We start from the raw sequence: 22,958 nt of genomic DNA, 5'->3' as shown, positions 1-22,958 counted from the left end.
TGTGGTCATCTTTCTGTGGCCATCTTTCTGTGGTCATCTTTCTGTGGTCATCTTTCTGTGGCCATCTTCTGTGGCCATCTTTCTGTGGCCATCTTTCTGTGGACAATCGGCCTCAGGACTGCACGTCCACTCCCCGAGCTGAATGGCGCGAGGCCCCTAATCACTCATCTCATTGGCTGGAGCTCAGTCACGTGGCCCCACCTCGCGGCCGGCACCACCCCGGAGATGTCCTTAGCGGGCCGAGTGGCCAAGGGCTGTTCTCAGGCTCTTTTACGATGGAAGGAGGAGAGAGGGTAGTGGGGCAACTCACGTTATCTGTTACAAACACGCTCTCCTTCGAACAGCCTGAATCTGAGCTCTCACACAGGCCTATGCCCATGAGTCCCGCGGTGGCAGGTGGGCAGCGGGGGCAGCGAGGACAGGGACGTCCGAGACAAAAGATCTGGATTTGAGTTCTGTCTGCCATTAGTCAGCCGTGTGACTCTGGCCGAGTCATTCCATTTCACTGCCTGTCTTTCTTCACTGGTTACACTGGTTATACCTTAAATATACCTTAAATAATAATAATAAGATTTCACTGCTTAGGCTCAGAGAGATTATGTACTTTGCCAAAGGTCACACAGCTAGTGAGTGGTAGAGCTAATGAGAAGTACAGCTGAATCTACAGTCTGACACGTTTATTTTTATTTATTTATTTATTTGACAGAGAGAGAGGCAGCGAGAGAGGGAACACAAGCAGGAGGAGTGGGAGAGGGAGAAGCAGGCCTCCCGCGGAGCAGGGAGCCCGATGCGGGGCTCCATCCCAGGACCCTGGGATCATGACCTGAGCTGAAGGCAGACGCTTAGTGACTGAGCCACCCACTCTTTTATTCTCTTCTCTCTTACTCACTTCTAACCCTTTTCAAAACTGCTCTGGCAACTCTCCCTTCAACTCCCCCAAAGGAAAAATTCTCCTCCTTCCACACCCAGCCCCTCTTTAGGAAAAATCTGGGCTGACAATGATAGGATTTGCTTTTGCAGGTGCTGTGGGCAGGGAGGGAAAAATACTGAACACTTCGGTGCCTGCAGGGGCCCTGGTTGCAGATGGAGTCTCCTGGGAAGAGAGAAGTGGGGGCAGAGTCCAATCTCCAAATGAGTGACCTGAGTCCCCAGTCAGGCCTGCATTGATTTGGAGGGAGTGGGATGGGGGCTCAGGGTGTGTGTGTGTGCATGTGTGTGTATATGTGTGTGTGTGAGAGAGCTGTCCTCAGCCTAAGGGTTTCTCCAGCTAATAGGGGACCCCCTGGGTTCCTGGCATCCGGGGGCAGTCACCGGTCCCTACCTCTGCTGCTGCCACCCAGTGCAGGAATAAGACATGGTCCTAAGAGCTGGGCCAGGCTGCTTTGGAGGCACTCTTGTGAGAGGCGGGTATGGAGGATGTGATGCTGGCCAAATTCCTGCCTTTGCAGTCCTGTATGTGGGGACCCCCACCCCGCTTGCTACGGTGCACTCGGCCTCACCATGTGACCCCAGGTGTTCCTGGGTGTTCCTCTCCTAGTTTCACTGAAGCCCTCACTCCATCCCTAATGCAGCCCAGTGGCCATCCATCCTCCCCGTCCTAGAAGGCGTGGGGCTGGGCAGGCGGAGAGGGACCTTTTCCATTTCATTTGGTCCACTCACTGCAGGTGAGTACTTGGTGCCTTCTCTAAGTGGCAAGCCCTCGGAACACAGGCAGATGAGCGAGCAGCATCACCCGGTTCTGGATCTGGCCATACAGTTCAGAAAGCACACCCACTACCTCCCCCTCTTCTTTTGTCCCAACATCCCTGAGAGGACCCAGAAGGGGAATCTGTTGTTTGCAAAGGAGAAAAATGACAGCTATAAGTTCAGTTGACATCGTGGACTACAAGTCATTTCTTAGGCACAGGACAAAACCATAACTGGCCCCCAGCACCAGAGCCAACCCCCAGATCTACCATCTGTCTGCAGGGGCCGGGTCCTGACATATGTAGTGGCCAGAACAGGTCCCACCAGGCTGCAATCTTGCCTGACGCCAGACCCTCCAACTAGGGCTGGAGACTGGCGCCCCCTGGTGGCACAATGCAGCTTCTGCGGCCTCACCTCCTTTGTTTTGCAAAGTGGACACCAAGCCCAGGGCTTGGCGGGACAGCCCGACCTCCATGTTTGTTTTTGGGATGTAAGCTGTTGTCTGGTGAAGCATTATTGTTCTTCTTGTTACCGGAAACCAGAATTGAGTGGAACAAGGCAGAACAGACATTTACTGAGACTTTCTTTATCCTCACTACGTGGAGGAAAATCAAAGCTCAGAGAGGCTAATGGAATTATTTTCCAGGGTCCCACAGAGCCAGTGGCAAAGCCAGGATTTGGACCTTTAAGCCCGCTATGCTAGATCCCTGGGGTAACACCTCCAGCCATCACACCCTCTACGACTCCCCCCATAACACACACACTTTTAGTGTCTTGATCTGGGACAGTAGAACCTCAGCGGTAAAAGGTCTTGCCCTCCCTACTCAGGCTTCAGTGTGTCATTCAGACACAGCCAGTTACTGCTCCTTGGCCTGAGCTGGGGAGGGGGCTGGGGGTGGAGGAAGGGCCGCGGAGCTGGGCAGACTCGGAGGCTCCTGGGGGTGGAGGTGAGGCGGCACTATTGGGATGGTGGCCTTGGGATTTCAAGCCAGAACTTGAGTCCTAGGTGGCTGTGTGGTTTGGGGCAAGGCTCTTCACCTCTGTGAGCCTCACGTTGCTCAGCCAAAACATGGGAAATTATAGCAATACTTTGACAGCCCCGCTTAGGAAAAAAGAGTCCAGATTTTGGAATTAGACTTTTGTTTTAAACTCTGGATTTCCCACTGACTAGTTATGTGGTCTGAGGCTAGTTACTTAAAGTCTCTGAGTTAGTTTCTGAATCTGTAAGATGGGTCGTTGCAGGGACTCGGTGAGGTGATTGAGCTAGGAGCACATTGGAAAGTTCAAGGCTTTATGATGCTGGTTGATCACTGCCTTGGAAAGGAACTCCGGGAAATGGCTCTGGCACCCACTCCCCCCGACTCCAATACTCCTGACCCCAGGCACATGGGTTCTCATTCTGTACCCCATACACCAGCCAGGTCTCTCCCTGCCTGGGTCCCCACTCCTTTCCACATTGTCTAGTTACCTAAGGCATCTCTCCCCCAACTTCCCTGTTCCCACTTTGTCCTCGTCACACCTGGAAAGGAAGTCCTGAGTCCTCATCCTGGCATCTTGGAACCCCAGCCTCAATCTTATGCCTGGAGGGAATTCGTGGGAGGCTGGAGGGGCTGTTCTGAGGCCTGGGACCAGAACCCTTCAGTCATCCTGAGGTCCTAGGACCCCCCATTCTTCTTGAACCAAGCCTGCTCTGGTGCCCAAAGGCAGATGGCGTCCCACAGGAGACCTGGAGGCCCACTTTTACCTGTTATACTGCGGCCCTGTCCCCCTCCCAGCCCTGGCCCCAGGGCTGGTGCTGCGGGTACCAGGGAGACGGTGGGAGGAGGGGGTGAGGGCTGGGGAGTGAGAGAGGCTGACAGGAGGCGGGGACTCTGGGGGGCTGAGGACTATAAAGGGGCACAGGGGAGGGTAGGGACATCCGGCCCTCAGGACTCAGGGTAAGTGGTCCCAGCCTGGGCGGGGGGGAAGGGGAAGGCCGGGCCCTGGGGGGGTCCTTGGGATTAGGGGCCTGGGGTGGGAGAAGGAGCTTTGCAGAACAGAGAGGTGGTATTGGGAGGTCTGGGGTCCTGCTTGGGTCTAGCTCCACATCTGGACGAATCTCTCACCCTGGAAGAGCAGTCTGCTGACTAGAAGACTGAAAACGTGTGCGGGGAGTGAGTGGTGGCCGTGCACACAAATGTGACCGCAGCCTTGTGAGTGACAGGGTCCGAGGGTGCGACCGTGCCTCTCGGCTGGGAGCGACACGGGCAACATTGTCATCTCCAGGACCTGTCCCTGAATGTCTACCCTGGCGGAGGGCGGCGGGGGGGGCGGCAGACCCAGGGGCCCTGGATTTCTGTCCTTCGGTTCACAAGTTCATTCTGTGCGCTCCCACCCAGTCGGTGAGCTGGAGCACCTCTTCGTCCCACCCCGCATCTGCCTCCTCAGAGCCACCAGGCCCTGGATGCCATGAGTCCTGGGTCCCCTGCCCCAGGTCCCCACCTTCTCTGCTATGCTTTTTGACTTTGCCAAGGGCCTGGCTGCAGACTGGGGCTGCCGACCGCACTCTCCGGGGCGGGCAGGTCCGAGGGGCCCTTCGCTCTGCCCCTTCGTCCCCAGGCTTGGAGAAATGGGTGAGGGGCTAAGGAGCGGGGCAGGTGGGCTCCGTTCTGCCTCTAACTTCCCCACGCCTTGCTCCTCAGATGCCCGCCGCCCGCCACTTCCTCTCCCTGCTGCTCCTGCCCACCTGCGTGGCTCTGTGGCTGCCGCCGCCGCGGGGGGCCCGGGGGGCCCCCCTGGAGCCAGTGTACCTGGGGGAAAATGCCACGCCAGAGCAGCTGGCCCAGTACGCGGCTGAGCTCCGCAGATACATCAACATGCTGACCAGGCCCAGGTGTGTCCGAGAAAGAGAGAGAGAGAGAGAGAGAGAGAGAGAGAGAGATCCCAGTCCCCGCGGCCCTGGGCCCCGCCCCCGGCCCCAGCCCCAGCCCCTGCCACGCTCTGGGGAAAGCAGGGCATCTCCACTGACCAGGCCTGCAGCCCCAGGCCCCGGGCAGGGGGTGGGGGGGTGGGTGCCCAGGGTGGGCATGAGGCAGGTGAGCCGGCACGTGGGCACGGTGCTTGTCCCAGCTGCCTCTCCCCTGCCAGGTACGGGAAGAGAGACAGAGAAGAAACGCGGGACATCCTGGAGTGGGGCTCCCCCCGCGCTGCTGCCCCCAGGTGGGTTTGCTTCCCTGCTCTGTGTGCCTAGATCCCTGGGGCTGAAATGGGGGTGCGGGAAGGGGAGAACAAAGGCCCAGGGCTGGCCCGAGGTCTCCTGAGGGTGGGAGGACTGTCCCCTCCGACTGCCACGTTCTGCCCCCTCCTCACAGGGAGCTCAGCCCGATGGACTTGTAACGCCACCTCCTGCCTCCTTGGACTCCAAGGGCAATGCCGGCCCACCTCCCCCCTCTGCACCCTTGGCAATGGCCGAAGCTTGCTCCCTGCTCCCACGCAGACTAAATAAAGCAAATCCAAGTCAGAGCTTCTCTCTGTGTGTGTCTCTGTGGACCCCTCGTGGGGGCAGGAGCGGGCCAAGTGCTCTGGAGAGACAGGAGGAGGGGAGGGAGGCCCAGGAGGGAAAGGAGGGTATTGTCAGGGATCCAGAAGGCCTGCGGGGTGGTCAGAGCCATCCAGCTCATCCTCTGCTTCACAGAGGGGCAGGCCCAAAGGGAGGCAGGGACTCCTCCAAGGCCATTCAGCAAGTGAGTGAGGCTTGAATCTTCCCATTTCAGCACTTCTAAACCTTCCTGGTCAATAGCCTGATGACAACCGTGCCCCCAAACGCACCCCCACCAATGTTTTTCAACACGTAGGCACTAGGTGAAGTACGGATGTATACTAAAGTGTCCTTGGCACAGGGCCAGAGGCAACGACCCAGCCCGGAGGAGTGACTGTGTCAAGTCACCAGCTGCCCTCCTCTGGCAGGTCGGAGATGGGTCACTATGTGTGTTCAGTAGGAGCACAGCTCACCAGGGGGCACGGGGCCCAGCAGAAGCACGGCCAGCGCAGGGGGACTGTGATGGGGAGGGGCCTGGAGACGGTGTCCTGTGCAGACTATTGGGAAAAGGAGACTGTGTGCCGGGGCGTGCAAGCCTCCCAACAACCCAGTGAGGGAGATACTGTTCTCCTCACTCTACAGAGGCCAAGGCTGAGGCTCAGCAAGCTGCGGCAGCTTCTCCCAGGTCCGGCACAGACAGCAGGCTAGTCCAGGCACATAGCACCAGCTTCGGAATCAGAGGAACTCGGCTCTGATCCCAAGATCTGCCCCTCTCTGTCTGTGTGTCTGTCTGTCTGCTACAACCTCTCTGAGCCTCAGACTCTTCATCCGTAGAGAAGGATGATAGGGTTGCAGTGAGCAAGACATGAAATAACACGTATGAAACATTGAGCATGTGGGGCACCTGGTGGCGCAGTCGTTTGAGCGTCTGACTCTTGATTCTAGCTCAGGTCGTGATCTCAGGGTCCTGGGATCAGGCTCCACACTCAGGGGGGAGTCTGCTTGAGAGTCTCTCTCTCTGCTCCTCCCCCCACTCACACACACTCTCTTTAAAATAAAAATAAATAAATCTTTTTTTTTTTAAGATTTATTTATTTGAGAGAGAGAATGAGAGAGAGCACATGAGAGGGGGGAGGGTCAGAGGGAGAAGCAGACTCCCTGCCGAGCAGGGAGCCCGATGCGGGACTCGATCCCGGGACTCGATCCCGGGACTCCAGGATCATGACCTGAGCCGAAGGCAGTCACTTAACCAACTGAGCCACCCAGGCGCCCTAAATAAATCTTTTTTAAAAAACCCCAAACAACCCAGGTGTTTGCAGCCGGAGGGAGTGAAAATGCTGAGAATTCCTTGAACAATTCCTCTTTCAGCAAGCAAACCCATGGATGTGCTATTATGATCTCTGTGTGCACCCATATGCTCTAGGATCGATTTGTTGGAAATCTGAATTCCAACAAATTTTGGAATTTGAAGGGATCGTCATGGCAGGGATGGTTGAGAAGTGAGAGAATTAGAACCTTTCTGGCTCCTGGAATGGCTTCTCCGGCCTCCCCCATGTGCTCCGCCTGAAAAGACGGGGCTGTGGGTTTGATGGATGAGAGGCTCCCCTTTCCTGGACTCAGCACCTCACCCTGATCCCAGGACAAAGACAATCGTGTTTCTCCTCAAGTCCTGGCTAGTCTGGAGTGTGCAAATGACCCGAAAGTGGATCCAGGCCCTAAAAGGCACAGGGCTGGAGAGGATGCAGCCACCAGGCAAATGCTTGGCTCAGGATGATTCTCACACCCAAGGGAGTGGCGGGGGGGAGAGGGGCGGGATGTGGTTTCAGCAGAACAAAGTTTGAGTTTGGATTATGGAGGCGGAGGCTGAAGCCCCAGAATTTTCTCTGGCAGCCAAGGTGATAGGCTCTGAGTAGGGAGAGAGGTAGACACTTCCCAGGGGCAGGAATTAGGATCCTGCTCAGGACATACTGGTATGTGAGAGGTGGCTCGTGAGAGGTGCCTCTGAAGCTGAGAGCCTCTGCCCCTGCCCCCTGCCCAGGCCTTCTGATGGTCACCCCACCGAAGGAGAGTGCCACCCTCCCACCCAGCTTCTCAGGGACAGGCCCTGCTGGCTCATTGCCAGTCAGGCTGAGAGGGTCCTGGAGGCCCAGGCAGGACTTCTTCACCTTGAGGGGCAGGCAGAAGCCCTGCTGCTCGTTCCCGGGCCAACACGGGACATCCGGGGCTAGCATCGAGCTGCCCTGCTCTATGGAGACACTTGCGTGGGAGGGGATCCTGGATGGAGCCCCCTCCTTTGAGGTTGCTGGGACCTGCTCCTCTCGCCTCTGCTGGCCCTCTGGTTAGAGGCCCCCCCAAGTGGTGAACGTGTGTAAGTGGGGGGCAGGTGCATGGATGGCAGGGAGGAGGCAGGACAGACCTGCAGAAGAGGTCTTCTCTCACAGTAGGAACTCCGGGGTCCTCTCTCCCCTTGAAGGACAGGTCCCTTCTTACCTAGGGCCCACAGAAGTCACCAAGCCATAGAGATATTTCTTTATTGTTCTGGGGGGAGGGGGAGTGAGGGAGGTGGGCAGATAGGAATTAAGGCTCCTTTGAGGATACAAAGGGGGTCGGTGGGCCAGGAGACTTGAGTCAGGCATCTGAGGTGTGGGCCCTGCCTGGAGAAGGAAGTCCCTGGGGCCCTGGTATCTCCCCCTTTCCCCCAGGGCTTCCTCTCGTTCCAGCCCAAGCTGCCCCCAGTTCTGTGGCTCCGGATGGGTGCCAGCTTGCCCAGGCTCTCCTACCTGGGGCCCTGGGAGGACAGCGGCGGTTGGGGTTTCCCAGCGGTCCGCTGGGGGGGGTTCGTAGCATTCCCCGGGAGGGGTTTCACGGTGTTTGCTGGTGCGGTTTTTGTGGTGTTCGCGGCTTTCTTGGGGTTTTTAACGTTTTTAGATTTCTCGGTGTCCTTAGACTTCAAGCTGGGGAACAGGTCTTTGCACAGATCATGGGGTGGCGAGGGCGGTGGGTGGGGTGCCGGGTGATGTCCGTGTCCTCCCGCACCCTCGGCCCGTCCTCCCTCCCTCCGGCTCTCCCCCCACCCCACCCCGCCCCGCCCCACCCCTGCCCACCTGCTGTTGAAGAGCTTCTCTAGGTACTTGTTGAAGTGGGCGAGGTTGGCCATCCAGTCGGCCGCCCTGGGCTCGGGGGCCTCCCGCAGTTGCAGCTCCTCCCCCAGGGCACCCCGGGGCCACAGCCGAAGCGGCACCAGGCACAGCAGGGCCAGTGCGCACGCGCAGCGCAGAGCCGGCGCCTGGGGCGGGGGCGGGGCAGACAGAGCCGCGGGGTGTCACGTGACGCCCTCCGCCGACACGCGGCTGGTGGACTCAGCGCCGCGTCTGTCCCCGGGGCGTCCCCGTGCCCAGGCCGAGTGGGGCGCACATGCGCAGTGATGCCCCCACGCACAAAGCGCCGGGGGAACGGGGCGGTGGGGACGGCCGGGGAGGCGCACCCCCGGCTGGGCCCTCGGGGGCTGCGCGGAGCGCCTGCTCAGCTCCCTGACCTCACCGGCCTCTTCCGCAACCACTTGCTCACCGCGCTCCAGCCTCTCCCGCCTCCTTGCTGTTCCTCAAACATGCCAGACCTGCGGTTCTCTTGCCTGGAAGACTTCCTCCCGACAGGGACGGGCACGGCCAACTTCCTCACCTCCTTCAGGCATCAGCTCAAACCGCACCTCCTAAATGGGTCCTACGCTGACGCCCCTATGCAGAACGGCAGCCCATCCCTTCATCTTGCACCTTCCCCTTGTGCGTCACCTTCTAACTTACTGTGTTCTCTGCTTTTTAAAAATTGTCATCTCTCCCACGAGGCACGCCCCTCCTCCCCCGATGGAAGCGGCGTCACAGCTGGCCTCCGCCTGTTCTGCTCACTGATGTAGCGCAAGCACCCGGAACAGCGCCTGACGCTCGGCAGGTGCTCGACAGTACGTGTTAAGTGAATGACTAACGCAGCCGCACGCTGGAATGCCAGCCCCGGGGTCCCCACGTGTGCACCCAGCTGTGCACAGGGAACGTGATGCTGGCAACACGCAGCACATCCCGAGATTCACACACCGTGGTGCCTACACCCGTGAGACGCACCCCTGGGGCCCTCAACCCTCTCTTGACCAGGAAAGCCCCTCACCCCCACCACCCAAAGCAGGCACCGGAAACCCTGGCAGCCGTCCTGGCGGTAGACTGGCAGAGGCTGCTACCCTGGTCTCATTCCTTCATGCCCCTCCGTCCCCTAGCTCCTGGAGAGCATAGCCGCCAGGGGTCCCAGACTCAGCCGCCAGACATTACCATGGTGCTGGGCAGGTGCAGGGCAGCACAGCAGAGGGTTTCCGGCAAGGACCTCCGAGGCCCTTTATATTCCTTCAGGTCCATGCCCCCTTTCCCACAAAGGCCCCACGCCCAGCTTGGCCTCCTCCTGCCCCGTGTCCTAACCTGGGAGTTGGGAACAGGGAGAAAGTGGGGGTGGAGGCACACGGGCTGCTGGCTGTCCTGATCTGGGCACAGTTCGTGCCAGGGGCCCAGTGGTGGGGGTGGCAGAGGCGGGAAGCACTGGGGAGTCGGGGTCACCTTTTGCCTCAAGTCTACAGATCCCAGGGAGGAACTGTCTCTGGGGTTGAGAGGGGGCTGTGCTTTGCCCAGGGACTGTTCTTGGGGTTGGGAGGGGGCTAGGCTGAGAGATCAGGTGCCCCTTCCCACCCAGCTGGGGGCTCAGCGCCCCTACTCCTGGCTTCCAGGCCTGCCGGCAGGGGCCTGAGTGAGGTTAAGATTTCTGCCTTAGGATTGCAGGCCCTACTGATCATTCTGGAGATTTTTGCGGCCTGCCTAGCTACTTTGGAGACCCTGATGGGAGACCTGCGGAGCTTTCTGGAGTGTGGTGGGTCTCAGCTGGCTGAATGATGAACTCAGGGCTTGGGCTGCTTCAGGTCACAGAGCCTTGGCTGTGTGGCCGTTAGGGCCCCTCGAGCTGCTCAACATTGCTGCTTCTCTGTGGCGAGGCTGTAAAATGTGGAATGAAGCTTTTTCATGCCAATCCCCGCACCCCCAGAAGAAACACAGTAGGAAGAGCAGGGGCTTCTGGGTAGGAATCCTGACTTTACCACTTCCTGGCTGTGTGACCTTGATTAAGGGACATTACCTTCCCTGAGCCTCCGCATCCTCATCTGCGAAACGGAGCTGATCACATCTATAGCCTTAGGGCTCTCGTGAGGATCCAGTGGAATGATGTAGCTGAAGCCCTTGGACAACTTCTGGCACACAGAGATTAACATATGTGAACCCCCCACCCCGGGGGGGCCCCCTTCCCCCCCCCCCCCCCCCCCCGCATCCTCACTTCTTCCTTAGGGGAAGGGGTGAGAAACTCAATGTCAATGTCACCAAGTTTATGGGATGGCTCAGCAGCGAAGAGAGACAGGACAGCATTTCCATGGAACCAAGACTCTCAAGAAAAAGAAATGAGATTCCCATGATAAAATTCCATAGTACAAGTTGGGAGGAGAGATCTAGGTGTCAGTGTACCCCAAATCCCAACAAACAGGCTGTCTCTTACTCCACTTAGACACAAGCCCAGTGTTGATGACCCCATTCCCGAAAGAGCTCCAACGATGTGTCCTCTTGCAGCCTCGGCTGTGAGGACCCAAGCTGCCCTTACAAACCCCGGGGCTTCTCCACAAGGCCCCAAAGGTTCTCAGTCCCTCACTCTTCTGGACTCACTCACTCATTTCAGGAACTGTCAAGTTCTGAGGGATGGTGTGTATCTACCTGCCTTCCTGGTTCGGAAGATGAGAGTGAGCAGGTTGAGGAAGGAGACACGAAGCACTCAAATATTATTATCACAATAATAATCACAATCCCAAGGTACTGTCACAATCATAAAGGCTCTGTGGAGCATATAGTTATATACTAATAACTGACAATTACTGCTGATGCTCAGTGCCAGGTACGGGGAGAAGCATTCTGTTGCAGTGTCTCTGATTTTAATGACACTTGCAGGCGTTAACTCCTTTTGCATTTGAGGAAACAGGCTCAGAGAATTTAGGAGACTATCCAAGGCCAGGAGGCATGAGATTCAAGCTCAGGACTGACTCAGATCTGGAGAAGCAGTCCTATCTTCTTGGAAAGCTACCCCCAGTCAGTTACACACCTTTCTGTCCCTTGGGATTCAGGCCATCTGCAGTCCAGAGTCTCCCCTCAATCACCTCCTGGTCCCTTGGCCTGTCAGCTCCTCCTGACTCCAGTGGGGTTGCTTACCATGCTCTGCATCCCCTCCTCACTCCCATTCTTCCTCCATCTTCTTGGCTCTGTTTTTCCCAGGGGCCTTTTTGAGTAAACTCTTCCCTGCTTCTCCAAGCCTGATGGTCAAGACACAGGCATTGGCATCAGACTGACCAGGGTTCCAAGCTTGACATCGCCGCTTGTTGGCTGTGTGTCCTGGACAAGTTGCTTTGCTTCTCTGAGCCCGGTGTCCTCAGCTATGAGGGAAACACTAGAGCTAGGTCATGGGGCTATTGGGAGACAAAGCTGAGAGAAGGTTCCTCAGGCTTCTGGCCCCAAGTCTTCCTTGAACTTTGTGATTCGCCCCAGGACCCTTCAGAGAAATTCTCTCTTTTACTTAATCTGGCTTAAATTGGATTTTTACTTGCTACCAAGCCAGACCAAAGCAAACTGAAAAACCTTTGACTAATAAGCCTTCCATGACTTCCTGGATTAAGTCCAAACTTCTTAGCATGACATTTGAGGTCCTTCACAATTTGACCTCAGCCCACTTAAAAAACAAAAAAACAAACCTTCAAAAACAACTTTGGAGAAGTATAATTTAAACACAGTAAAAGTCGCCCACTTGAAGCGCCCCATTGGAGGAGTTCTGACAAATGTGTAACCACCCCCACAGTCAAGACACAGAACGTTTCCATCCCCTCGGCTAGTTCCCTCCTGCCCCTGTCCAGTTCACCTGGCCCCTGACGGCTGAGCTCATCTCTATAGATTAGTTTTGCCCGTCTTAGACTTCATGTAAATGGCCTCAAACAGTATGTTCTTTCTGTCTGGCTTCTTTCACTCGGCAGAACGTTTTTGACATTCCTCCGTATTGTGAGGCGTATCAGCCATTTGTTTTTCTTATTGCTGAGTAGTACTGTTCCTTCAAGAAGATGTACCACAATCTGTTTACCTCTTCCCCTGTTCTGGATATTTGCATTTCCACCCACTCTCTTCAGCCACATCTCCTGCTCATTGACAGGCTCCTCCCTCGACGCACCTGTCCGACCCTCTACCTGCTAGACTCCAGGGGCCTCCCAAACAGTTCTTTCATACCCCCAGCCTTTGCTTGTGCTCTTCCTTCTATCTGGAACGAGTGTCTTCTACTCCTCCACCCTGCAAAATCGTGAGACTCGGTTCTGGCAATTCTTCTCTGCGAAGCCTCCCCGGGCCCCTCCCTGCGCTGCCTTGGGCTCCTTGGATCCTCTCTGCATCCAGTTGCCTGATGGTCCTCACCTGCCTACGCACCAGGCCCATCATCTGATGACGATCCCTTACTTATTCCATCCTTGGCTGTGCATTGGAATCATCTGGAGAACTTTCCAGCTACTGTTGCATGGCTCTGCCCCCAGAGTCTGCATCTTGTAACTGAGCACCCACTTGATGGCAGGTACTGCCTTAGGTTCTGGAGTTCCAGTAGTCGATAAGATATAGTCACTATCTCCAAAGAACTTCACAGGAGTGGGAACAGGTGTTCATTGAATGGACTAATTAATATTTCAAGAAATACCTACCAAGACACCCCTTCTTGGAAATCCCTGTTGGAAAGAGGGTTTTTATCTCCTTTATGAGCAGAGTGGGAAGTTGTCTCCTTGGATACATATTTTGATGGAGTTTGAAGGGAATTCAGGAAGCTAGTTCCAACTCCCAACCTCCCATTTTACAGATGAGAAGACCAAGGCCAAGTAGCCAGGTTTTCTGCACTGGAGGAGGAAGGTAGTCTCTGAAAGCCAAAAGTCTCTCCCATAAGGACATTTGGGCTAGCTGCTCTTGAGAGCTGCTAAGCTGTTCTCAAGCCCAGTGTCTGATGCCAAGTTAATAAAAGATTTAGGACACATTAGTAATAGTATTTTAATCAAATCTAGACAAATTCAAGATTACATAAAGCTGTGATGGTTAACAGCAAAGGATCAACTAGAAAGATTACAAACTGTTTCTAAATGTTTATTTCTTTTAGTGCTGATAATTTTATGCATTGTCTCAAATTAAGTCAAATTTAAATGTTATTTAAGTTCAGCAGTTTTTGTGAGTTATCGTATTTTTGTAGATTGGAGAATAATTTATGGAAAATGAAGCAAGTTTTCTTACTAACAAAACCTGCTAAGCCAAGCTCTGCCATTTGCTTGCTGTGCGATGCTGGGCAAGTCACTGAGCTCCTCTGTCCTTTAGTTTCTTCATTTGTGCAGAAGTGAAAGCTAAAAATAGTACCTATGGAGTGAGGTGCAGCATCGACTGAGGACATACAACCTGGGGTCACATCCCAGCCCCACCACTTCGCAGCGTCATGCCAATGGGCAAATTGCTTAATCTCTCTGTACTCCAGTCTTTTCATCTGTAAAATGGGGTAATAGTACTCAACCGCCTCGGACAGTTGTTATGAGGATCAAAGAAATGTATACAGAAGCTAACACATAGCAGCGCTCATGTGGGTGATGGTTAGAGCAGAGCAGCAGCTCCTATTGCAGGAGAAGATTTTGAACTATGAATAAGCTTTTTGAAAATCAACAAATGTAAATTAAGCAGTGGGGTGAACTAAGCAAATGCCCCAGACAGAGTGGGAAGAAAAGATCTCCCCCCATTTCTCCTAACTCCATATCATCCTCCCTCTTCCCCCAGGGAAGAATGTAATGGGGCCCATCCGCCGGCTGGCTAAGGGAGTGGGAGGCTGGGGCACATCCATGCTGTCAGAGGAGAACTCTGGGGGCAGGCACTCCCATGACAGCTCAGGGCAAGCAGGCTTTGTGCGTCAGTTGTGACCCTGAATGTGGTGACCTCGGAAGAGCAGTGGACAAGAACGCCGGGAGGCTTTGTGTTTGAGGGTTTGCCGCTGTGTGTCATGGAGCTGTATACCATGATTTCAATTCCTTGAAATTCTACTTTACTGTTAGATTTGCTGAGCTCTCCATGTGAGCCAGGTTTAGGGGAAGGGTGGAGAGAGACAGAAGGAATCAAGAAAAGGACGCTCTTGGGGCACCTGGGTGGCTCAGTTGGTTAAGCATCTGACTCTTTTTTTTTTTTTTAAAGATTTTATTTATTTATTTGAGAGAGAGAGAATGAGAGAAAGCATGAGAGGGAGGAGGTCCAGAGGGAGAAGCAGACTCCCTGCCGAGCAGGGAGCCCGATGCGGGACTCGATCCCGGGACTCCAGGATCATGACCTGAGCTGAAGGCAGTCGCTTAACCAACTGAGCCACCCAGGCGCCCCTGACTCTTGATTTTGGCTCAGGTTGTGATCTCAGGGTCGTGAGATCCAGCCCTGCATCGGGCTTCGAGCTGCGCATGGAGCCTGCTTGAGATTCTCTCTCTCCCTCTCCCTCTGTACCACCCCCCCACACACAGCTTGTGCTCTCTCTCTCTCTTTCTGAAAGGAGGAAAGGAAGGAAGGAAGGGAGGAGGGAGGGAGGGAGGGAGGGAGGGCAGGAAGGAGGGAGCTCTTTAGAGGGCCAGGAGGCTGGAAAGCAAGTTGACTGGATTCAGGTCTGTGGGCACAGGGAACAGGAGAGGAAGAACAACTGGGAGAATGGGGAGCCCTCCAGGAACCAGTGCCAGTAGGTTGGAAGGAAGGGGAGAACATGTGTGTATATGCGTGCGTGCGTGCGTGTATAACAGGGAGGCAACCACCAGAGGAACTCAGGCCCATTCAGGCTGTGAAGCTGGCTGATAGGAGCTCACATCCCAAGACTGTCATTGGGTTGAAGATTCAGTACTGGGGAGAACAGAAGGTCCAAAGAGAACTTCAGGACTGAAGCTCATGCCTGATCTTTGGAGAAAATCCATTTGGACCCTTGAATTATAGCAACTGAGTTTCTGATGCCAGGGGCTCAGGGACTGGGGGCTGCTAAGTGACTCCGGTCAAGCCCTCCTCAAAAGACCTAAGATCCTAGTAAGTAAGAGAGGGAGAAAGTGAGGATAGGAAACAGAGTCGTGGGGGGCTGAGGAGGAGGGGTCAGGAAAGGAGATGGTCAGCATGAGAAGGTCAGCATGAGAAGGGCAGTGAGGGGCCCAGGGAGACTTTCAGGGTCCTCGGGAGGTCTCCTCCTCCGCCTCCTATCCCCAGCCCCAAAACCGCAATGGGGGAAGCAGGTTTGGGCTGCTGGGGAGGGTGCTCAGAATTCCACAGTAGCAGAGACTGGCACTCCCCTAACTCACATATGCACGCGCGTGTGCATACAAACACACACACAGCACACGGACCCACACAGGCTACACGTGCAGACACGTGTGTGTGCGTAGACACAGCATACAGTTACCCCATTTGTGCATCCATGCAGACACACAGACAATCACAAACCCACTCACGCGCGCATAAACACCCACGGACACGTCCCTGCGCATACTTCAGGCCCTTCGGGTGTGCCGTCCGCGTGTGCTGTGCATGTCTCCCAGGTGTCCGCCCGCCTGGCTCAGGAAGGCCCAGAGCTCCTGGGGGAACACGGCCACCTGCGCATATCCTTTTGCTGGTCTTTGAGCGGGGCAGGGGATGATGGAGAGGGGCACGCCCAGGGGGTTCCTGCCATAAGCACTCATCATGTCCCCCACTCCCTGCACCTCCAGCACAGACCCTGAGGCCTGCTGCACTGGACCCACACAGTCCCAGTCTGCTTCGGGGGATGGTGAGCCCTCCCACGCTCTGTAGCCACGGAGGTGACAGGGCAGCCCTGCCCCCAAGGGCTCTGGCCTGGAGAAGGGCAATGGTGGTGGCGGGAGGCAGAGATGATCGGACTTCTCCCCCTCTCAGGGCCCACCTGCTCCCCACGGCAGCACAGAGCAGGCAGCCGGAGATGGAAAAGCCAGAGGCCTTGGAGCCCCTGTGGGAGGGATAGGAGGTCCCCCACTCTGCCCTCAGGCACCTCAGACAGGAGAGGTGCACAGCGTGGGCCCAGGGTGGCTAAACCCCAATGCATAGGGCAAGAGAAGATTCCGGCCGGGAGGCTTGGAGCTGAGCAGTTGGCACCAAGCAGGGCTGAGGGCGAAAGAGCTTTTGCTGTGTGTGGCAGGGGAGGGGCAGAGAATGGCTCTGGGACTGGGACCTCCCTGCTTTCCTGGGAAGGGGCATGGCCAGGGCCTGCCCTGGGTAACCCTGCTCCCCTGCCATGGCTCACAAAGCACTTTTGTATGGGTCACCCCCTCCTGGCTACGCGGAGTCTGTGAGGTGGATATTACCCAACCCAGGCCAAACGACTTGCCTGAAGTCACCCAGCAAGCTGCCCTAATGCTTTCCATAGCCCCTGTCCCTGTCCCTTCCGTCTCTGCCCCAACCCACTCTACAAGTGCTCCCTTGGCCCAGGGCACAGGGGGTGGGAAGCAGCACAGGGCGTGTGTGCGTATGTGCGTGCGTGGTGACCTCTTCCAGGTCACCAGTCCTAGTGGGGACGCTCCTGTCTGCTTTCTTTCTGTCTCCAAACAACAACTGGAGTGCCTCACACAGTCCTCAGGGCATGCATTCCCACTGGCTAGAGCCTCCCCCCACTCTCTTCCCTTTGACCCCTCACCCCTGCCCTCTCCAGGTCTACAAGAGGGCTCCGAGGCATCACTGGCTTGTGAGGGTCTCCAGCAGTGGATATTGGGTTACTGGGGGGGCTAGCAAGGCTCCCTCTCACTCTTAGGGTCTGCACTGCCTTTTGCAAGCTCATCCCTCTGCTCTGGTGATGGGCTACCTAGGCCTGGCCCCCTTATACAGTGTCCACAGCAAAGCCCTTGGCAACTTGGTGGGAGCAGGGGAGGAAGGAGAGGATAAAAGTGGGTGGCACAGATGGGACCGGGCAAGATGCCACTAATGCTTGTGTGGGCAGCGGGAAGAGGACATACTATCCATACCAGATACCTGTGGAACCAGCAGCCCTGGGATGCGCCCCTGCCTGCCCCGGGAGGACCTGAGGTCAGTTATGGGCACACCAGATATCCAGGGACAGAGACTAAACACCCACTGCCCAGATGGCACCCAGCTAGAGCCTGTTCAACCCGGACCCAAAGGGGAGCTGCATTTATGGAGCACCTTCTGTGTGCCTTGTATTGTGACAGTCACTCTACATGGGTCCTCTCCCTTGGGGGGCGGGGGTTATCCCCATTGTATAGATGAAAAAATTGAGGCTCAGAGAGGTAATGTGACTGCATATATATATGCAGTGAGAGTTTCAAACTTTTTTTTTTTTTTCCCCATTGAGAGGTACATCCAAGAGAAAAGGTTTCCAGAACAAGACTGGCGAGTTGCAGGGGTCAGGGCGACGTGAGGGTGTAGGCTTGCGATAGCTGTTGGCGGCCCCTGCTGGTCGTTATCGCGAGCGCAACATCACTCTATACCACGCCAGATCTGCTAGAAATTCAGAACAGCCGCTTTGAGTTTTATTTCTCTCCGTGTCCTGACTCTCAAAGCCCTGCGATGAACATCCACCAGAGGAAAACCCTTGATTTTAGGGGAAGCAGAGACACTGACTGCACCCTTGTGATCTGAGGAGGCAGGAAGGCAGACTGAGCTAATTACAGACCACAGAGGGAGAGGACGCTATCCCCCCCGGCCTCCCCCACTCTTCTGCACCCGGGCCCCCCACCCCAAGGGGCAGCCGCTAACTGCCATGGGATGCATTTTGGACCCCTCCAACCTGTTTCCCTTCTCAGCTACTCTATTTCCCGCCAGTAGCACTCTCATTCCTTGGGGCCCACTTACTGCACCTCTGGTAGGACGCTCAACTATACCACCAGAAAGTCCTTTTTGTGTCTGACACCGCCCACCTTCCTTGACCAACACCCTAGACTCGGAGCCAGGCGATCAGGAGCCAATGACTCTGATATTCGACTTGGTACTACTGAAGCTGGCACCTTGTCTGAAACAAAATAGGAGCATGGTACTCTGCATCAAGAAGTTCTTCTTCCCACACCGGAACCTCACTGGGCTGTTGGGAGAATCAAACAATTTATCAACTGTAAGGTCCTGAAAAGATGTGAAGGGCTGGCATTCTGTAAGGCCCTTTTAGAGAGATACTTGATACCCGTCGACTGACAGTTACTGGGGGCGTGGGTGGGGAGGCAGTTTGTAAGAATAACGAATTGGATTCCACCTCCCTAGTGGGCCAGAATCTGGGATTCCACCTTGTCTTGGGGATCCTGAATGGGATTGAAGGTTTGCTGTGGGTTGCTGTGGCATAGTAGTTGCCTGATTGAGAAGAAGTAATTAATATTTCAGAGGGATTCAAGATCCTTCCACTTCCCAACCCAATGCAATTAGTTGAGTGATTCTCTGCCCAGAGGTGGACAGGTGACAGTGGAGGGTAGCCTTCATAATGGGAAGGGGACTTTTTTTCTGAGTTGAATTAGGAGAATCTTCTGGTTGGAGGGCTGAGGAGAGGGTTGGAAACAGTGTGCTCCCTCAAGCCTCAGGTTGGAAACAGAAACCTGCAATTCCAGTCTCCACCATGTGGGGTCGCTAACTAACTTTCTTCTCCTCCCTCAGTAACGGGGTGGGGGGAGCTCAGAGGCGCCAGGCCTTTCAGCAGAGTTTGGCCTGGTTTTATGGCTTTTCCCTATATCTATATACCCAAATTTATCCCCTCCAGAGCTCAGGGGTGAATTGAGTCTCTTGGGGCCCTGGGGACCAGTCCCCTGCTTCCTGGATGGATTCCCAAGTAAAACCCATTTCTGAGATTTCCAAGCAAGTTTCTAGGACGCAGTCCATTTCCATTTCCCTCCCTTCCTTTCTTCCTCCCTCCCTTCCTCTCTTTCATTTTATTTCTTTTTTTAAAAAAAGATTTTATTTTGGGGGTGCCTGGCTGTAGAGCATGCTACTCTTGGTCTCGGGGTTGTGTGTTCAAGTCCTCATGTTGGGCCTGGAGCCTACGTAATAATAATAATAATTAATAATAATAATAAATTTATTTTTAAGTAATCTCTACACCCAAAGTGGGACTCAAACTCACAACCCAGAGATCAAAAGCCATAGGTTTCCCCGACTGAGCCAGCCAGGCGCTGTGGTCCATTTCTGGTCTTAGGAGTCCAGCTAGCAAGAAAGAGGGATGATCTCTGCATATTCTGGAAGACACTTAGAGGGGTTGGGGGACACTGAGGTCAGAGAAGTACCGTGGCTGGCCCCATATGCTGTCTGAGCAGAGGGTGGTCTCCAGGCTGAACCTACAAGTATTCCAAGGCCACACACTATCTTTTACCAGCAGGTCTGGGGTGGAGCTGGAGGCTGGCGAAGGCAGACACCTAACTGGGTTTAACACTTTATTTACTTCTTGAGATGGGACTCTGAAGAAGGATAGCGAGTTACTTCTTTCCGTATTCCGTAAGCAGGGGGTATGGACCAGCTCTCCCATCCAGACTTAAAATAAGATCTCGAATTCCCTCTGGAAGACGTTTCCCCCGTCTTTGCAAATTCTTCCAGAGACTCTGGGATCCAGCTATCCACCATTCGAGTCCTTCGAAGCTGCCCCTGAGCCCGAGACCCTATGGGGATGGGTCTCCTGCCCCTTGGGGATCTCCCTAAACTCCTCCTGTTCCTTTTCCTAATTGGGAAACAGGATAACGGGGAAAGGTGAGGCACGCCCGGAATTGAACCGCGGCTCTAAGCTGAGAGAAGGGAGCGGAGTAATCTTTCACCATCGCCCTTTTAAGGGATTGCTGGGCGCCGAGGGACGCTAGTAGTGGGTACGGATCCTAGCCCCTGCTTCCCCGAGTGGAAAGCGAGCAGGGGATCTTGGGCTGTGCGGTTTCTCCCAAACCACTACCTCCCCGCCTACCCTCTAGCTGCACGGAAAGACGACTTTCTCCGGCTTTTCGAGCTGCATCCAGATCCCCCTCCCTTCTTCTCCCCTCTCGGTCTCCGCCCCCTCGCGCAGAGGAGGCCTCGCCGCTTTAAGAGCCGGGGTAGCGATTGACAAGCAATAAACGCGGAGCGCGGGGCTGCGCTGGAGCCGCACGGAGCTAGGGGCTGCCCGGGGCGCAGGTAGGCGCCCCCCGACTCCCGGGCCAGCGCCCACCCCAGGGCCCCTTGTTTCCTCTTCGTCCAGGCACAGCCCTATTCTCTGGGTCGGGTCTCCCCCGGCCCCTTCCCTCAGGCCGGTCCCCTCCCTCTCCACCTCCCGCCTCCCTCCTTTCTCGGGGGCTCCTAGGGAGAAATCAGACCCCGCTGCTTCTTGATGCTGGCCCGCGCGGTTAGGGCTCCGGAGTAACATCGCGCACAGAGCTGGTGAGCTGTGCGAGGCTCCGGTATCCGCGAGGCCTCTTCGGGGGCTGTGCGGATTCGGGGGACTTTGGAGCCGGGCATTACGTAAGAACCGCGCTGTTAGCGCTTCCGGGGGGTGGGGGCGCGCGACAGAGGTTGCGTGGGTCCCGGTGCCCCTCCGGCCCTCTTGGGAGGCCAACACCTCAACCTTCCCTGGGAGGGGGTCCTGGGAAGGGGGGCGCACTGCTTCTTTCGCCTCCCAGGCTGTGGGGAGGGCGGGTCGGGGTCGGGGGCCAGGGTTAGGGTCTGGAGACCTGAGGGCGGATCGGTGCCAGGAGAGTAGAGCCGGGGTCAAAAAGTTAGGTCAACTATGGGGGGGGGGAGGGAGAGTGAGGACGGGGGCGGGGGGGCATCCATTCAGTGACCTCATCCCCTGGTCTCCCGCGGGCGCGCTCGCAAAGAGCCTTCTTTGATGGCTCGCAACACGCCCCCCCTTCCCCCCAGGTCCTAGCGCCCAGCCAGTTAGGGCCCGGCTCGTGGGGCGGGGGCTATCCGATAGTCCGTGCGTGCAGGTCCGCACGTCTCTAGACGCACCCCCCCCATCCCTCAGTCTGTCTACCCCTCCCCACGACCTATCGGTCTTCAAAGCGCCTTTGTCAGACCTTTCTCTTCAACATCTCTTTGTACGTGTATTAATGGAGGGATGGGTGGGTGGGAGGTTGGAGGAAACCTCCCCCTTTCGCGCCTGGTCCCCATCACCTACTGACCCTGGGTGGTGTGGATAGTCTGGAGGTAGGGGTGAGAAGACACCGAGGCCCAGGCGTTTGGAAGCCGAGGTGCGCGTTCCCAGAAGCCTGGGCCCCGGACCTTGGCCCGTAGCCAGGCTGGCTTGCCTGGCACTGCTGTTCTCCTGCGGGCACAAGCCAGGCCCCGCCCTCCCAGAGGACGGGGTGGGGGTGGGGAAGAGCTAGCCGACGCTGTGGGAACTGATTACCCAGAGAAAAACCCAGGCAGGCTGGGCAAGACTCCAGGGGACAGGATCCTCCCTGCCTCTTCTCACCTTCCAGTCTCTAAGGAAGGAGGATGTCTGGAGTCCCCCCTGCCAGTAACTGTCAGGGAGAACAGCAGCAGCCAGGAGAAGGCTCCAGGTTCCAGGTGGTCAGGACCTTGGGTGGGGGAGGAGGGAAGGCATAGGGACAGCAGGGCTTGGCACAGGAGATCTGGGCATTTCTCCCAGCCTGGGTGCTAGCCTGACGGGGGTGCCCTTCTTTTCCCTGAAAACTCCTTTCTTCCACGTCTTTAGGGAAAGACCCAGGAAGAAAGGGAGTCATCCCCCAACCTTTGTAATTTCTGCTACCTGAGCTCAGGTGAGCAGCTCTGGCCTGGGGGCGGAAGGGATGGGGCTAGAGAGGGTTTTCTTAAAACCTGGTGATGGTCCCTCTGGGTAGAATCCTTTCTTAGGGGGAGGGGAAGTTGTGGCTCCCTACCCCCCGGGGCCCAGCAGGCGTTCAGTCTTAAAGTGGGCGCTGCCAGCTGCTTCGCTCTTCTCTCCTCACCCCTGCTGTGAGCCACTGCCTCTAGTTGTCATGGCAACTGGGAATTAGGGTTTTCTCCAGCAGTAAGTGCCCCGGAAGGCAAGGGGAAGAAGGGTAGCGGTGCCCCCCTGCACCCTCCCCTGGAGAATAAGGAGCCCCGGGCTTTCCTTGTCCTAGCTCTGCACTAAGAAGGGGCAAAGGGAGAAAGAGGAAGTCAGAGAGGCCTCGGGAAAGTATGACTTCATTTCTGTCAGCCAGACAGACAAATGTTTGTAGAGCATCCACACTGGCTAGGGTTGGGATCCAGAAGCAAAACAGATGTAGTTCTTGACTTCATGGAGCTTACAGTCTGGGAGTGCTCCTCTTTCCTGCTTTTGACTCAAATTCTGGACTCCTACCACCCCCAAAATAAATAAAGGACAAATGGCAGGAAGAAACACAATTTTTTTTTAAAGAGTCATAAAACCTGGGTGTTCAATGTAGCTCTCTTTATTAGCTTCGTGACCTTGGGCAAAGCAATTAACCTCTCTGATCCTCCGATCTCCTCCTCCTGGGAGAAAGGGGCATGTAATATCTGCTCTTCCTGCCTCCCAGGACCGTGGGATCATGCAGTCTCTGGGGAATGCCCTGATCCTGAGGGGAGGCCCTTCCTAATTCCTTCCCCCATTGCTTTGCCATTGTGCTTTCTCATTCTTTTCTCTTCCCTCCTCCAGGAGAGACATTTCAGGGCCCTTGCAGACCTCACCATGCCAGTTGCTGCCACCAACTCTGAGTCTGGTAAGAAGGGCT

General features: G+C 55.9%; 2 protein-coding genes across 2 annotated transcripts in view; both read left to right on the top strand.

Annotated features, from left to right (window-relative positions):
• Positions 1–4,367: 4,367 nt before the first annotated feature.
• Positions 4,368–5,061, top strand: PPY (pancreatic polypeptide). The gene is made up of 3 exons (XM_035027439.1): positions 4,368–4,558; positions 4,813–4,884; positions 5,037–5,061. Exons 1-3 carry the CDS (start codon positions 4,368–4,370, stop codon positions 5,059–5,061), a joined length of 288 nt encoding a protein of 95 aa, XP_034883330.1.
• Positions 5,062–20,353: 15,292 nt separating this feature from the next.
• The window catches only part of MPP2 (membrane palmitoylated protein 2), an 82,206-nt gene continuing 79,601 nt past the window's right edge, over positions 20,354–22,958 (top strand). The window contains exons 1-3 of the mRNA XM_035027230.1: positions 20,354–20,415; positions 21,938–22,001; positions 22,883–22,946. Of these exons, the coding sequence (XP_034883121.1) occupies positions 22,916–22,946 (31 nt within the window). The 5' untranslated portion in view covers positions 20,354–20,415; positions 21,938–22,001; positions 22,883–22,915. The remainder of the gene's footprint in view (positions 20,416–21,937; positions 22,002–22,882; positions 22,947–22,958) is intronic.

This window comes from Mirounga leonina, unplaced genomic scaffold (assembly GCF_011800145.1).
Source record: "Mirounga leonina isolate KUSES-001 unplaced genomic scaffold, KU_Mleo_1.0 Mir_200, whole genome shotgun sequence".
Classification (NCBI taxonomy): Eukaryota; Metazoa; Chordata; class Mammalia; order Carnivora; family Phocidae; genus Mirounga; species Mirounga leonina.
This window is presented reverse-complemented; position numbering and strand designations above follow the sequence as displayed.